The following is a 17,500-nucleotide window of genomic DNA, read 5'->3' as shown; positions in this document are numbered from 1 at the left end:
CTGTCTCTTTAAAGGCCTGTGTTTTAAGTGATATTAATGTAGCACTTGTGTGTTGTTGTTGGATGTGTGTTATCAGGAGGTTTGGAAAAAAATCCAGATTTGTTTTCTGTCTATTTTGTCACGTTCAGTCGCTCCTCGAATGTTCCTCTGTTCATCACGTCAGTCTGATCACAAACAGCACGTTGTGTTTTTGCCAGCACATTGAGTCTGCTAATAAGATTAGGGAAGACAAATGTTGGCATGTCTTGGTTTCTGTGTGTGTGTGTGTGTGTGTGTGTGTGTGTGTGCATGCTCTCCTCCTCCCTCGTGTGTCTTTGTGTGTTTTCCTCAACACAAAGCCTTCATTGAGCAGCTCTGAACGCTCTCACGATGACATTTATAGTCTCTGAAATTCACAAGTGAATCAGCTTCTCAGACAGCAGCTCTTATTGTCAGCATAAACTCCTCCTGAAGCTCAACATGCTCGCCGAGTGTTGTGTGAATCAGGTCCTTTGGCTTTCTGAATAATATCTCATGTGCAGGTTCTGACATAGCTCTCCTTCAATGTAAACAGTATTAAATAAATAAATAGAGCCTGTAGCCTCTTAAATAGAAGACTGGGCTGAACTGATCACGTTATATTCTTTAATATTGTACCTGCTATTGATCCGCATGAGGGGTGTCACGGTGGCGCAGTAGGTAGTGCTGTCGCCTCACAGCAAGAAGGTCGCTGGTTCGAGCCTCGGCTGGGGGTAGTTGGCATTTCTGTGTGTAGTTTGCATGTTCTCACAATGTTGGCGTGGGTTTTCTCCAGGTGCTCTGGTTTCCCCACAGTCCAAACACATGCGCTATAGGGGAATTAGGTAAGCTAAATTGTCAGTAGTGTGTGTGTGTGTGTGTGTGTGTGTGTGTGTGTGTGTGTGTGTGTGTGTGTGTGTGTGTGAATGAGTGTGTATGGATATTTCCCAGTTATGGGTTGCAGCTGGAAGGGCATTCGCTGTGTAAAACATACACTGGATAAGTTGGCGGTTCATTCCGCTGTGACGACCACTTATTAATAAAGGGACTAAGCCGAAAAGAAAATGAATAAATAATCAACATACGCATGATCAAAGCAACTCATTTGCATAATCTCCACCTCCCATGACACTTCTGACACAGAAGCTAACCAATCAGAGCAGAATTGGCTAATGAAAGGGGGAAGGGCTTACATACCTTAAAGGGATAATTCACCCAAAAATGACAATTTACACACTATTTACTCTCCCTCGAGTGGATCCAGAGTTACTTTCATCTGTTTAACTCAAAAGAAGATATTTTGAAGAATGTTAATAAACCATTGACTTCCATTTATTAAGTCATTTTCCTTCGGCTTTGTCCCTTATTTATCAGGGGTTGCCACAGTGGGTTGAACTGCCATTTATTCCAGCATGTGTTTTACACAGCGGATGCCCTTCCAGCTGCAACCCAGTACTGGAAAACACCCACACACACTTATTCATGCACACACTCATACACTACAGCCAATTTAGTTCATCAGTTCCCTATATTGCATATGTTTGGACTGTGGGGGAAACTGGAGCACCCGGAGGAAACCCACGCCAACATGGGGAGAACATGCAAACTCAGAAACGCCATCTGACCCAGCTAGGACCTTCTTGCTGTGAGGCCACAGTGCTAACCACTGAGCCATCGTGCCGCCCCCATTGACTTCCATAGTAGGAAAAACAAATAATATAGAGTCACATCTATCACATCTTCTTTTGTGTTCAACTGGAGAAAGAAAGTCATGGGTGAGTAAAGGATGACAGAATTAAAATTGTTGCGTGAACTAACCCTTTAAGTTCTACACAAGCTTGTACAAGAGAGACAGCTAAAAGCAGAGGATAAATCTGTAGTGTTTATCATGTTTCCCAGTACTGGATTGCAGCTAGATAAGCTTGCGCTGTGTAAAACACATGGCAAAGTAGTTGTCGGTTCATTCCCCTGTGGCAACCCTTGATAAATTCGGGATTAACCTGAAGGAAAATGATTGCTTTCTGTCATTAGTTTAATAACAGGATATGATAGTGAATCTTCTTTATCATGCACTCGGTCTTGATGTGGCGTTGAGTTGGCGGCTCCTGAACTGCTGATCTTGAATCTGCTGCAGGGTTTGGTGAAGGTTGTCGAGGTTTAACCTGTTTAGACTCGTGATCTGATTTATCTCAGGACACTCCTGCTGTTTCGTCTTCATCCTTATCCTCCTTCAGCACTAAACCGCTGAACACCACAACACTGCGTCAGTACTCTCACACCAGAACATTTGCTTCTCAAAACATTCTGGATAACGTCTGCTGAAAGTTGACATTTAAAGGGACAGCACACCTACAAATGAACATCTACATCATTTACTCACACTCAAGGTGGAGTCTCTTTCTTCTGTTGAACACTAAAAGAAAATATTTAGAAGAATGTTGGAAAAATAAGATATTTTGAAGAATGTTGGAAAAATAAGATATTTAGAAGAATGTTGGAAAAAAATAAGATATTTAGAAGAATGTTGGAAAAATAAGATATTTTGAAGAATGTTGGAAAAATAAGATATTTTGAAGAATGTTGGAAAAATAAGATATTTAGAAGAATGTTGGAAAAAAGACATTTAGAGGAATGTTGGAAAAAAGAAGACATTTAGAAGAATGTTGGAAAAATAAGATATTTAGAAGAAAGTTGGGAAAAAAAGATTTCGAAGAATGTTGAAAAAAAGAAGATATTTAGAAGAATGTTGGAAAAAAGAAGACATTTAGAAGAATGTTGGGAAAATAAGATATTTAGAAGAATGTTGGAAAAAAAGATTTTGAAAAATTTTAGAAAAAAGAAGACATTTACAACAATGTTGGAAAAAAGAAGATATTTTGAAGAATGTTGGAAAAAAGAAGATATTTTGAAGAATGTTGGAAAAAAGAAGATATTTTGAAGAATGTTGGAAAAAAGTAGCCACTGGCATCCATTTTTCAATAGATCTTTGTTCAACAGAAGAAAGAAACTCAATCTAGAAGTGAAGAGTGAGGAAATGATGACAGATTTGACATTTTTCGGTGTACTGTCCCTTTAAGAGAACATTTATTTGATTTATTGTATAATCCAGTGTTTCTCAACCACGTTTCTGGAGGACCACCAGCTTCGCACATTTTTCATGTCTGCTTAACCAAAACACACCTGATTCAGATCATCAGCTCATTAGCAGAGACTGAAATACCTGTAATGGGTGTGACAGACAGTGGAGACATCCAAAACATGCAGTGTCGGTGGTCCTCCAGGAACGTGGTTGAGAAACACTGGTTTAATTAAACAGCACAAGTAACATTTGTGACGTCTAAAATGGTACGTTCTCTTAAAGGAACAGTTCACCCAAAAATGTACTTCATTACTCATCCTCCACTTGTTTCAAATGTGTTTGAGTTTCTTCATTAAAGATTCAATTCCAGACATTAAAAGTCAGTGAATTTGCTTAATTTTTTTTGTCCAAGGTGTGAAATATAAGGCAGTTTTAATAATAATAATAATAATACCTTTTATTTCAAAGCCCTGACCAATCAGAGCAGAGCTGGTATACGGAAGACAATGTTATTCCAGCATGTGCCAATAACAATACAGTATACTGTGTTCTATATTCTGATGAGGGCGGATTATTAAAAACTAAATTTGGTGATTGTTGCTCTTCAGGTGCCGTCAGACTCCGGGACGGGGCTTCTGGCCGAGCCACAGATCGCCATGTTCTGCGGGAAACTCAACATGCACATCAACATCCAGAGCGGGAAATGGGAGCCGGATCCGTCCGGAAGCAAGAGCTGCATCGGGAATAAAGAGGGAATCCTGCAGTACTGCCAGGAGGTGAAGCAACACTACACTATCACTGCAGTATGAGCTCGAGGATGAACACTAATCTAATCTAAAATGAAGAACTAAAGATATTAGCCCTTCAAATATAGCCTTAAACTTTTGTTTTACGGAAATGTGATAACAAACTCTATAAACTTTGAAGAGGGAATTATTAATACTTTTTTCAAATAATTAACTGAGTAAGGACAATTTGACAGTATTTGCTATATATATTATATTATTAGCCATTTAAAACATGATTTTTTACAAATGCCTAATAAATGTCTAATTATTACCTTAACCTAATTAAACTAGTTAAATTATAGTAAGTTATATAGACATAGAAATTAGTCACTTGAATTATATCTTTAAAAATAATTGAAGTAATTAATTTTTTTTATTGAGTTAGAAAAAGATTAATCACAAATAATTAAATTTTTGTAAATTTCTGTACATATAAACACACAGGCATGCATACATTTGAGAAAATGTTTATTTATATTAACATATCAAATATATATGTATATAATACAAATTAAATGTACAATTTGATATCTTTTATGTATGCGTGTGCATCACATATACATAATATGTATATCACACACACACACACACAAACACACACACACACACACACACACATAAATATATATTATGTCAAAACTAACTCTTATTTTGGATTAATTGCATTTAATCTTTACCCAGCACACACTTTTATTGATATGTTTTGACATTAATTTCACGTTAATTGAATTGTTTTCACATTATTTCACTGCTGTTGTTGTTGTTCAGGTGTATCCGGAGCTGCAGATCACCAATGTGGTGGAGGCCAATCAGCCGGTCAGCATCTGGGACTGGTGTAAGAAGAGCCGCAAGCAGTGCCGCAGTCACATGCACATCGTAGTGCCGTACCGCTGCCTGGGTGAGTGTCGTTGTCTTAAGTCTGGTTTATACTTCTGCGTCAGGTGACCGGCGTAACCCACAGCGCATGCAACGTGCGTAGTCGTGCATTTATACTTCTGCTGCTGTCTCTGTCGGTCTGCATTAACACTTCCGAAACGCTAGTGGGCAGTGAGGTGTAAATGTTCCTCTGTGTCGAGTTTCTTCGCTGCTGCTTTGCTTTCCTGAACACTTCCGGGATGTACAAGTGGCTCAAACTCGCTCATTTTGAGGCAGGAACCGGCGGACGTGCAACAACTTTAACTATGAGGTAAACACAAAACAAAACTTTCCATCCTTCACGGCACTCCACACTTGTAAACAATCGCTCGCGCCATTCGCGTGGCTCTTGGATTCGCGCCCAGACTCGTCAGCGCTACCAAGCTGACCAATCACAGAGCTTGCGCTACGCGTTGTTGTTGACGGCCATGACGAAGGGCTATGCATCAATGCCGTAGCATACACGTGCGTTTGATGCAGCAGTATAAATCAGCCTTTAGTGTAGATGAGAGTGTGTGTGTGTGTTTGTGCGAGTGTGTGAGATTTTGTGTGTGTGTAAATGTGTTTGCTTTGATGTGTGCTTGTATGTACAGTATGTGAGCAAGTGTGATCGTATGTGTGTGTGTGTTTTTGTGTAAATGAGTATGTGTGTGTTTGTGTATCTGTTTTGATGCATATTTGCATTTGTGAATGTTTATTTCGATGAGTGTGTGAGTGCAAGTGTGTGCTAATCTTCTGTATGTGTGTTTGCATGTGTGTGCTTGTGTATAAGTGTATGTGAGTGTGTTTGTTTCAATGTGTGTTTGCATGTTTAAAGTTTATTTCGATGAGTGTGTGTGTATATCTTCTGGATGTGTGTGTGTGTGTGTGTGTTTGTGTTATTGTATTTATTTCAATGTGTGTCTTTGAACGAGTGTGGGTCTGTGTGTTATGTCTTCTACATGTGTGTGCGTGTGTATGTGAGTGTGTTTGTTTCATGTGTAAAGTTTATTTCGATGAGTGTGTGAGCGAGTGTGTGTGTGTATATCTTCTAGATGCATGTGTACATGTGTTTATGTGTGTGTGTGTGTGTGTGTGTGTGTGTGTTTGAGCGAGTGTGTGTATGTATTCTGTATGTGTGTGAGTGTGTATAAATATGTGCGTGTGTGTAGTCCACCAGCTCATTGCTCTCTGTTCATCACGTGTGTGTGTGTGTGTGTGTGTGTGTGTGTGTGTGTTTCTCTCGTCAGTTGGGGAGTTTGTCAGCGATGCTCTGCTGGTTCCTGATAAGTGTAAGTTCCTGCATCAGGAGCGCATGGACATGTGTGAGAGTCACCTGCACTGGCACACCGTCGCCAAAGAGGTCAGAAACACACACACACACACACACACACACACACACACACACACACACACCACATGAGTAATTAACTGGAGTCATGCAGCATGAGGTCAGACTGATAAAGTGTGTGTGTGTGTGTGTGTCTCTATGGTCTGCGCAGTCGTGTGGTGACCGCAGCATGAATCTGCATGATTATGGGATGCTGTTGCCGTGTGGAATTGACCGTTTCCGGGGTGTGGAGTTCGTGTGCTGTCCTGCAGACGCGGGTAAAGAGTCTGAGAGCGCCGCTGTGGAGGAGGACGATTCAGACGTGTGGTGGGGCGGAGCGGAGGCTGATTACACCGAGAACAGGTCACTCTCAACACACACACACTCTTACACTCTCATACACACACACTCTTACACTCTCATACATACACACTCTTACACTCTCATACGCACACACACTCTTACACTCTCATACACACACACACACACACACACTCTTACACTCTCATACATACACACTCTTACACTCTCATACACACACACTCTTACACTCTCATACACACACACACACACACTCTTACACGCATACACACATACACTCACATACTGAAATGCACACTCACTCTCATACAGACTTGGATATCTCTCTCACACACACACACAGGCTCTGACATACTTTGATAAACACACTGACTCTCATACAAACTTACAGTTATCTCATACACACACACACAGACTTGCACATCACACACACACACACACACACACGCACACATTTAATCTCATACTAAAACACGCTTATAGATATCACACACACATAACTTACACACCTTCACATCTCATGCACACACGCACACACACACACAGATATCTCACACACACACCTACACATATATCATGCACACACAAATTAAATTTTTTAATTCAACACAATGTGTGTGAGAGCATATATGTGTCTGCATTTGTGTGTGTGTGCATGTGTGTGTATGTGGCAGATGGTAATGGAGGATTATAACACTAGTGTGTGTGTGTTCAGCATGACTCGTGATGCCGCAGCGGAGCCGGCGGTGCTGGAGGATGATGAGGATGCGGACGAGGAAGAGGACGAGGATCAGGATGGAGATGGAGATCGGGACGAGAAGATAGAGGAAGAGGAGGAGGAGGAGGAGCGCACCCAGAGCACCAGCGCAGCCCTGACCTCCACCACCACCACCACCACTGAGTCTGTAGAGGAGGTGGTGCGAGGTGAGGGACAGCCGCCAATCATCCATACACACCACACAGCACTTACAGAGACACATGAAGTCATTATTCACATACTAAAGTACTAGTCAGTGGGTGGAGCTAAACAATCAGGGATTTAGGGGCGGAGTTTAACCACACTATTACGTCATAAAGTCATTATTTACATTCTACAGTGATAGTCAGTGGGCGGAGCTAAATAGTCAGTCATTTAGGGGCGGAGTTTAACCACACAATTACATCATGAAGTCATTATTTACATATTACAGTTCCAGTCAGTGGGCGGAGCTAAACAGGCAGTGATTTAGGGGCGGATTTTAACCACACTATTACGCCATAAAGTCATTATTTACATTCTACAGTGATAGTCAGTGGGTGGAGCTAAACAGGCAGTGATTTAGGGGCGGAGTTTAGCCACTATTAGATCATAAAGTCATTATTTACAAACTACAGTAACAGAAAGTGGGCGGAGCTAAACAGTCAGTGCTTAAGGGGCGGGGTTTAACCACACTATTACATCATGAAGTCATTTTTAACATACTACAGTACTAGTCAGTGGGCGGAGCTAAACAGGTAGTGATTTAGGGGCGGAGTTTAGCCACTATTACATCATAAAGTCATTATTTACAAACTACAGTAACAGACAGTGGGCGGAGCTAAACTGTCAATGATTTAGGGGCGGAGTTTAACCACAACATTACATCATAAAGTCATTATTTACATATTACAGTACCAGTCAGTGGGCGGAGCTAAACAGTGGGAGATCGATGGGGTGGAGTTTAGCGACACTATTACATCTTAAAGTCATTATTTACATACTACAGTACTAGTAAATGGGAGGAGCTAAACAGGCACTTTCGTAGAAGCAGGAGGCGGAGTTTAGCCCCACTGTTACATAATGAAGTTATTATTTACATACTACAGTCCATGGGCAGATCTAAACAGATTAAGGGGGCGAAGTGTAGCCACGCTATCTTAATAGTGTTAATTCAACAGGCAGAGCTAAACAGGAGGCGGAGTTTAGCCACACTATTACATCAGTAAGTTAATATTTACATACTACGCTAGTAGTCCATGGGTGGTGCTAAACAGGCTTAGTGATGCAGATGAAGGAGGTGAAGTTTAGCCACACTATTACATAATAAAGTAACTTTATGTATGGGTGGAGCTATACAGGCAGTGATTTAGGGGCGGAGTTTATACACTATCATTTAATAGGTATTTCTAGTCGGTGGGCGGAGCTAAAAACTCGCTGATTTTCAGTCTCTCTCATTGTGATGATTTTCTATTGGCACTGCATTTGGTGTTTCTGTGAATTGTTCATTAGGGTGCATCACAAGTTTTCATGTCATCACCACATGTGTGTGTGTGTGTGTGTGTGTGTGTCAGAGGTGTGTTTTGCGAGTGCAGAGACGGGTCCCTGTAGGGCCATGTTGTCCCGCTGGTATTATGTGCGTGAGGAGCGCCGCTGTGCGCCCTTCATCTACGGCGGCTGCGGAGGAAACCGTAATAACTTTGAGTCGGAGGAATACTGTCTGTCCGTCTGCAGCGGTGTGTGTAAGTGACCACTGAGAAACACACGCCAGTCTGACCCTTCAGAGAAACACACAGAAGAGCAACAAACACTAGAAGAGTAGAATAACATCATCAATAGTGGGAGTTCAAATAATGTGTTTAAGCATGTTATGCCCAAATGTGAGATCCATGAAAAATTGACAACTACTAATGCTGATTAATCTTTTAAATATTATGTGTGTGTATTGTGAGTGTGTGTATATAAACTCACCGGCCACTTTATTAGGTACACATTACTAGTACCGTGTTGGACCCCCTTTTGCCTTCAGAACTGCCTTAATCCTTTATGGCAGTTTTAACAAGCTGCTGGAAATATTCCTCAGAGATTTTGCTCCATGACAGCATCACACAGTTGCTGCAGATTTGTCAGCTGCACATCCATGATGCCAATCTCCCGTTCCACCACATCCTAAAGCTGCTCTATTGGATTGAGCTCTGGTGACTGTGGAGGCCATTTGAGTACAGTGAACTCATCGTCATGTTCAAGAAACCAGTCTGAGATGATTGAGCTTTATGACATGCTGCGTTATCCTGCTGGAAGTAGCCATCAGAAGATGGAGACACTGTGCTCATAAAGGGATGGACATGGTCAGCAGCAATACTCAGGTAGGCTGTGGCGTTGATGCTCAATTGGTACTAATGGAGCCAAAGAAAATCTCCCCCACACCATTACACCACCACCACCAGCCTGAACCGCTGATACAAGGCAGGATGCTTTTAAACTGCAGCAGATTGTCTTGACCATGGTTACATGCTTGCATGCATTGAGTTGCTGCCATGTGATTGGCTGATTAGAAATGTGCATTGGATAGGTGTACCTAATAAAGTGACCAGTGAGTGTATATATGCACACAAATATAAAAAAAAACTATTCTTATTATATATATTTTATATCTGAAAATAAAATAATGATTTTTTTTTCAAATATGTACATGCATGTGTGTATTTTTATATATGCATAATAAATATGCACAGTGGACATACATATATTATGTAAAATAATGGACATGTATATTTTTTTATTAATTCCAACACTAATGGTAATATATGCAAATCACACACAATAATATGTGTGTTTGTTTATGTATGTAGTTTTTTTATATATAGGTTCTGGCTGGATTATTTAAAATATAAAAGCAATATTATTTGCCCTCATATTATGTAAATATTATTTTTATTTTCATCAGTAATTATCATAAAAGGCATGATACATTCATTTACATATCTTTATTTTTTCATTCTCAAAAAACAAAAGTAAAGAGCAGCGTGAACACTCTGCTAAGCGTCTTCTTTTGTGTTTCTCAGAAGGTCAGTCATCAGTGCGAGTGGGTTGACTTTGGATTAATTATTCTATGTGCTTCTGGCGTGTGTTTTCACGCGTGTTAAAGCTCACCATCTTCTCTAACCGGCTGGGGTTGCTTTTGGCTGCTGATTAACCCAAAATTTCGCCTTGAATTTCCTTTCTGTAGCTCTGATTCTTCAACTAACTTCATAGACTGAAGTTTGCGTGTGTGTGTGTGTTTGTGTGTGTGTGTGTGTGTGTGTGTGTGTGTGTGCGCGTGCATGCATGTGTGTGTGTGTGTGTGTTAGTGTCTTTCATTTGCATGCATAAAATCACTAACGCAGGTTACATGCTCTACAAACCTTCCACTCCTCCCTTCATCTGTTCTTCTTTAGACTTGAGTCATTTACAACAGTTTTATATTATATTGCTTTATGAGCAAACTGACATTATACAGAGACTTTCATAATCCTCAAAATGTTCTAATCAAGGAAAAGATGACATTCCTGATGCAGATTGTCCTGTAGTGTCCTGTAGAGAGATCATCATCATCTTCAGCTTAACCTCAAGAAAACGGAAATGCTTAAAGTTTCTGCCAACCCGACTCTACACCATAACTTTTCAATCCAGATGGATGGGGCAACCATTACTGCATCCAAAATGGTGAAAAGCCTTGGAGTAACGATTAATGACCAACTAAACTTCTCTGAGCACATCTCTAGAACTGCTCGATCTTGCAGATTCACACTCTATAACATCAGAAAGATCCGACCCTTCTTATCTGAACATGCAGCTCAACTCCTTGTTCAAGCTCTTGTTCTCTCCAGATTGGATTACTGCAACTCTCTACTAGCCGGGCTTCCAGCTAACTCTATCAAACCTCTTCAGCTGCTTCAGAACGCAGCAGCACGAGTGGTCTTTAATGAACCTAAAAGAGCACATGTCACTCCGCTGCTCATCCGTTTGCACTGGCTGCCAGTTGCTGCTCGCATCAAATTCAAAGCTCTGATATTTGCCTACAAAGCGACTTCTGGCTTTGCTCCTTCTTATCTGCTCTCACTTCTGCAGATGTATGTGCCCTCCAGAAACTTGCGTTCTGTGAATGAACGTCGCCTCGAGGTTCCATCCCAAAGAGGGAAGAAAACACTTTCGCGAACTCTCGCGTTCAATCTGCCCAGTTGGTGGAATGAACTCCCTAACTGCATCAGAACAGCAGAGTCACTCGCTGTCTTCAAGAAACCACTAAAAACTCAACTATTTAGTCTCCACTTCCCTTCCTAATCTGCAATTGCCTCTCTGGCTCCACCGCTAACTGTACTACAAAAAATAATAATAATAAAAACGTTTTGCTTTTTACACTTTACACACCTGAAACTCGCCTACAGCACTTATTCTCTGTTGCTCTTATAGTTGTGTAAATTGCTTCCTTGTCCTCATTTGTAAGTCGCTTGGATAAAAGCATCTGCTAAATGACTAAATGTAAATGTTTTATTTTGTTGTTTTTGTCTTTTTTAACAGGGTTTTACTGTCATCTGCTTTTCTCATGTCCTGTAATAAGTATGTGTGTGTGTGTGTGTGTGTGTCAATCCGCAGTGCCGACTCCATCCTCCAGCCCTCCGGATGCAGTGGACCGATATCTGGAGACGCCGGCGGACGAGAACGAACACGCTCACTTTCTACAGGCCAAAGAAAGTTTGGAGACCAAACACCGCGAGCGCATGTCTCAGGTACTAAATCTGGCTACGTCTGCACTCCATGTCCCTCCTTAAAATGCTCCATGTCCACATTCATTCATTAGTTTTCTTTTCGGCTTAGTCCCTTTATTAATCAGGAATCACTATAGTGGAATGAACTGACAACTATTCTAGCATATGTTTTACACATCGGATGCCCTTCCAGCTGCAACTCAGTACTGGGAAACACCCAAACACTCTTGTTTACACACACACTCATACACTACGGCCAGTTGAGTTCATCAATTCCCCTATAGCGCATCTGCTTGGACCATAAAGAAAACCGGAGCACCAGGAGGAAACCCACGCCAACATGGGGAGAACATGCAAACTCCACATGGAAACACCTAACCACTGAGCCATGTGTGTGATGGGATGCATTAATGGACTTTGCGATGTTTCCAGCACATTGTAAAACAGAAATGTCACACAGCACTCACTGTAAAATGCCTCAGCCAAAGTCTGTCATCACAGTGGTTCAGTATTGACCACAGTAAAGACGTTTCCGAACATGTCTTTGTTGTGTTGTGTGTTTTATAGGTGATGAGGGAATGGGAAGAGGCCGAGAGACAGGCCAAGAGTTTACCACGCAACGACAAGAAGGCCGTGATCCAGGTCAGAGTGCTCAAAAATAGAGCTGGGTGATACTGGATAATATGCAATATCTGATACTGTTGTTGAGAGTTGTAATAACGATGCTTCATACAATATAACTAACTTTAAAAACACTATCAGCTATTTTTTTAATCATTTATGTAATGATCGTACAAAAATAAACAGATAATAGCTATTTTTCTGAGCTAATAAAATAAAATAATATATTAATATATGTATATATCAAGTTGCATCTACACTTTAAAGCACCACGAATGACTAAAAACCTTGCCGGAAATTCTGATTCTTATTGGCCTCTCTCATATCTCAGTGTATCTCATATCATAATATGTGTTCTTCTGGAGAAAGTCTATGTTGTGTTATTTCGACTAGAATAAAAGCAGTTTTTAAACCCATTTTAAGGTCAGTATTATTAGCCCCCTTGTCTCCAGAACAAACCACTGTTATACAATGACTTGCCTAATTACTCTAAGTTTACGCTAATTACCCTAGTTAAGTCTGCAAATGTCACTTTAAGCTGAATATTAGTGTCTTGTAGAATATCTGAGTTAATAGAAATGAGTTATTGAAATTATTCTCTTTAAAATGTGCTGAAGAAATCTGCTCTGTTGAACAGAAATGGGGGAAAAATATATACAGGCAGGCTGATAATGTGCATTGTGCAGCCCTACTCAAAACAACCTTTATCAGGCCTTCAGTAGCAGGCCTGGAGGATGTTTAGTTTATTTTTTGTGTGTTTTTGCAGCACTTCCAGGAGAAGGTGGAGGCTCTGGAGCAGGAGTCGGCCAGCGAGCGTCAGCAGCTGGTGGAGACACACATGGCACGGGTGGAGGCTCTGCTGAACGACCGCCGCCGCCTCGCCCTCGAGAGCTACCTGTCTGCCCTGCAGGCCGATCCACCACGGGTACACAACACACCTCATATCACACAACACACCTCATATCACACAACACAGCTCATATCACACAACACACCTCATATCACACAACACACCTCATATCACACAACACAGCTCATATCACACAACACAGCTCATATCACACAACACACCTCATATCACACAACACTCCTCATATCACACAACACTCCTCATATCACACAACACACCACATATCAGAACGCTTGAGAAAAATAAATCTCAATTGTGACGTAAAAACTTTGTGATTTGTGAGATGCAAACTCAAAATTGCATGAAATAAAGCTGGAATTTTTAAGAGACAAGTGTTTTCACAGGTGAGATCTGAACTGAAATGTGAAGTCAGAATTGCAGGGTGTAAGCTCAGAGTTACATGCAATGTCAAAATTATGAGATGCAAACTTAGAATTGCATGATATGAAGATGGAATTTCAAGAGATAAACGTGCATTTTCACAGATGAAAGATCAGAACTTTTTATATGCAAACTCGGAATTGTGAGATGCAAAGTTGAAATTGCAAAATGTGAAGTCAAAATTTCCAGATTCAAAGTCAGAACTGGAAGTTGTTACATACAAAGTCAAAATTATGGGATGCAAAGTCAGAAATGCATGATGCAAAGTCAAAATTATGGAATGCAAACTGGGAATTTTGAGATGCAAATTTAGATTTGCAATATGTTAATTCAGATTTGTAAGATGCAAAATCAAAATAGCATTAAGTAAAGCTGGAGTTTCAAGAGACAAATGTGAATTTCAGATCAGTGTTCCCTCTAGGATTTTTTCCAGCTGTGGCGGCAGACTCTGTTGGCCATTTTACACAGATCTACCACTACATGTGGCGTTATTTCATTGACAAATGTCATGTGCGCAGCATTACATCGAGATCGCATTCATGTAATAGCCTACGAGCATGTCAATCTCTGCTTGAGCGCCGATTTCCTTTGCTCGTGCACAAAAGTTCTTGTGTGCTCTCAAATATACGCTGCTGAAGTGCAGATTTTCTTGCGCGCCCTCAAATAAACGCGGCTGAAGTGTGATTTAGTGCGTTTATGTAGCGAGTGTGTCTCCAGCATTTATTAGATTTGCTAGGAATATTTATGAATGTCTCAGATAGACTTGCGGAGCGGCATTAATGCGTTTTGAAGTAAAGTGAAACGTCTATAAACTCCAGCAAGATAAAGTCATTATATGCAGAGCCACAGACCGTTATCTGTAAATTAAGTATAATTATGGAAACTGTTCATCATACCTGAATGCTGCGCCATGTTTGCTGGTCTCACGCATCACGCACCTGTCAGTCAGCACGTCACCTTAAAGGGTTAAATAGCACGCACAGCACTACTACGGTCACAGAAAAGTTTGCGCTGTTATTATTCACTTACCTTTTCATACGTTTTTGGTGCGATTTTAACCCGCTATTTAAAAAAACAACAGAATATTTTGAATAAGAGCTGTAATGTAGCCGTGGCAGGATGAATTTTGGTGTGGTGCCCCGCCACGGAAGAATGAATGTAGCGGAAACCATGCAGATGAAAGATCCGAACTGCAAAATTCAAAGTCATAACTGCAAGGTGTACATTTACAATTGTGGGATGTGAAGTCGGATATGCAAGGTATAAACTCAAAATACAAGTGCAAATTCAGAATTGTGATGTGCAAACTTGTATTTTCATGATGTCAAAATTGTGGGAAGCAAAGTCAAAAGTGCGTCATGCATTCCTGGAGTTACAAGATTTAAAGTCAGAACTGCGAAGTGTAAAGTACCAATATTATAATGCAAACTAAGCAGGAGTTAACGGATGCAAATATGACATTTGTGAGATGCAAAATCAGAATTGCAAAGTGTAAACTTAGAACTGTTTCATGATAAGTGGAAACGATGAGATGCAGGATAATTCTGTGAGATGCAAAGTTTAAATGACACGATGCAAAATCAGAAATTGAAAGACGCCGGGAATGCAAAGTGTGATGTGTGTGCTTCTCTCTGCAGCCTCGTCATGTGTTCAGCCTGCTGAAGAAGTATGTACGGGCCGAGCAGAAGGACCGTCAACACACACTCAAACACTTCGAACACGTGCGCATGGTGGACCCCAAGAAAGCAGCACAGATACGGCCTCAGGTACAAGAATGAGCAGCACAACACACACACACACACACACACACTCTCTGAATAATCCATCACCTCTGCACTAAACAATCCTGAACTCAGGTCAACATAAACAACAGTTCCAATGGTCAACTTCAGTGATGCATTACCCGTCCCACTTTATATGAAGTGTCTTCACCCTTGTGTGCTGTTCAGATTGACTCCGCTTTGGTTGTGTTGGTGCTGTTTGTCCCCCATTGACTTCCATTATAAGGATATATCTATACACTGTTTTCCTAAAGCATTTGAAATGTGATGAACACGTTTAAATGCTGAATAAATACACTTGTCTGCAGTATTCACACGTCATTTCATTTATTTTTTAATGGTATGATGGTTGTGTTCAGAATGACGGGACTCGCGAGAGCTGAGGAGGGCTAAATTAGGAGTGTTGTGTGTGTTTGGGCTTTGAATATAATATTGGATGTAAATGTTTAATGAGGACTCTCGTATATATATTTAATGTTACATCACGATTGCTGCTGCTTCTAGAGCTTTCTCTCTTTATTTTTGGCTTGCGCGTGTGTGTGTGTGTGTGTGTGTGTGAGTGTGTGTGTGTGTGTGTGTGTGTGTGTGTGTGTGTGTGTGTGTGTGTGTGTGTGTGTGTGTTATTCTTTATTCATGTGTTGAGATTTGAGGATTGAATACACTTGCAGTCCAACTTTCCTGAGTGGTTGTGAGTTATGTGTGTGTGTTGTCTATGTAGGGAGCTCCCTGAGCTCCCTAGGTTACATGCTTGAGACTAGTGTGTAATGTTGATGAGTAAGTGCAGAGCAAGTGTTGTGATTAAAGTGAGTGACCTCTGACCTCAGGTGTTGACGCATCTGCGTGTGATCGAGGAGCGCATGAACCAGTCTCTCGGCCTGCTGTACAAAGTGCCCGGCGTTGCTGACGACATCCAGGACCAAGTCGGTGAGTGTGTGTGTGTGTGTGTGTGTGTGTGTGTGTGTGTGTTAGTATTTATTTGTGTGTGTGCAGGTATGTGTTGGTGTGTGTGTGTGTGTGTGTGTGTGTGTGTGTAAATGTGTGCATATATGTGTGTTGTTATGTGTGTTTGTGGATAAGTGTGCATGAATGTGTGTGTGTGTGTTTGAATGTGTTATGGTGTGTGTGTGTGTTAGTGTTTGATTGCGAGTGTGTAAATAAATGTGTGTGTGTGTTTGTGTGTTGTTATGTGTTTTTGTGGATAAGTGCGCATGAATGTGTGTGTTAGTGTTTGATTGTGAGTGTGTATGTAAATGTGTGTGTGTGTGTGTTTGTTTGTTTGTTTGTTAATGTGTGTTTCTGGATAAGTGTGTATAAATGTGTGTGTGTGTAAATGTGTTTAAGTGTGTGCGTGTGTATAAATGTGTGTGTGTGTGTGTGTGTGTGTGTGTGTGTGTGCTTGTTTATGTGTGTTTGTGGATGAGTGTGTATGCATGTGTGTGTTTAAATGCATGTGTGTGTGTTAGTGTTTGATTATGAGTGTGTATGTAAATGTGTGTGTGTTTGTTCGTTTACGTGTGTTTGTGGATAAGTGTGTATAAATGTGTGTGTGTGTATATGTGTTTAGGTGTGTGCATGTGTATAAATGTGTGTGTGTGTGTTTGTTTATGTGTGTTTGTGAATGAGTGTGTATGCATGTGTGTGTGTTTAAATGCGTGTGTGTGTGTGTGTGTGTGTTTGTTTATGTGTGTTTGTGGATGAGTGTGTATGCATGTGTGTGTGAGTGTGTGTGTGTTAGTGTTTGATTGTGAGTGTGTATATAAATGTGTGTGTGTGTGCGTGTGTGTGTGTGTGTTTGTTTATGTGTGTTTGTGGATGAGTGTGTATGACTGTGTGCATGTGCATATGTGTTTGAGTGTTTGTGTGTGTGATTGTGTGTTTGATTGTGTGTGTATGATACATGTGTACATGTTTGCA

At 40.8% G+C, this 17,500-nt stretch overlaps 1 protein-coding gene across 1 annotated transcript in view; it reads left to right on the top strand.

Annotated features, from left to right (window-relative positions):
* appa (amyloid beta (A4) precursor protein a) overlaps positions 1-17,500 on the top strand; it is a 42,616-nt gene that overhangs the window by 15,828 nt on the left and 9,288 nt on the right. The window contains exons 2-12 of the mRNA NM_131564.3: positions 3,685-3,852; positions 4,633-4,762; positions 6,009-6,121; positions 6,261-6,451; positions 7,125-7,333; positions 8,720-8,887; positions 11,781-11,914; positions 12,461-12,535; positions 13,281-13,439; positions 15,443-15,571; positions 16,411-16,510. Of these exons, the coding sequence (NP_571639.1) occupies positions 3,685-3,852; positions 4,633-4,762; positions 6,009-6,121; positions 6,261-6,451; positions 7,125-7,333; positions 8,720-8,887; positions 11,781-11,914; positions 12,461-12,535; positions 13,281-13,439; positions 15,443-15,571; positions 16,411-16,510 (1,576 nt within the window). The remainder of the gene's footprint in view (positions 1-3,684; positions 3,853-4,632; positions 4,763-6,008; positions 6,122-6,260; positions 6,452-7,124; positions 7,334-8,719; positions 8,888-11,780; positions 11,915-12,460; positions 12,536-13,280; positions 13,440-15,442; positions 15,572-16,410; positions 16,511-17,500) is intronic.

The sequence above is a fragment of the Danio rerio genome, chromosome 1, assembly GCF_049306965.1.
Source record: "Danio rerio strain Tuebingen ecotype United States chromosome 1, GRCz12tu, whole genome shotgun sequence".
Lineage (NCBI taxonomy): Eukaryota > Metazoa > Chordata > Actinopteri > Cypriniformes > Danionidae > Danio > Danio rerio.
The sequence above is the reverse complement of the archived record's forward strand: the minus strand, read 5'-3'. Positions and strand labels throughout refer to the sequence as shown.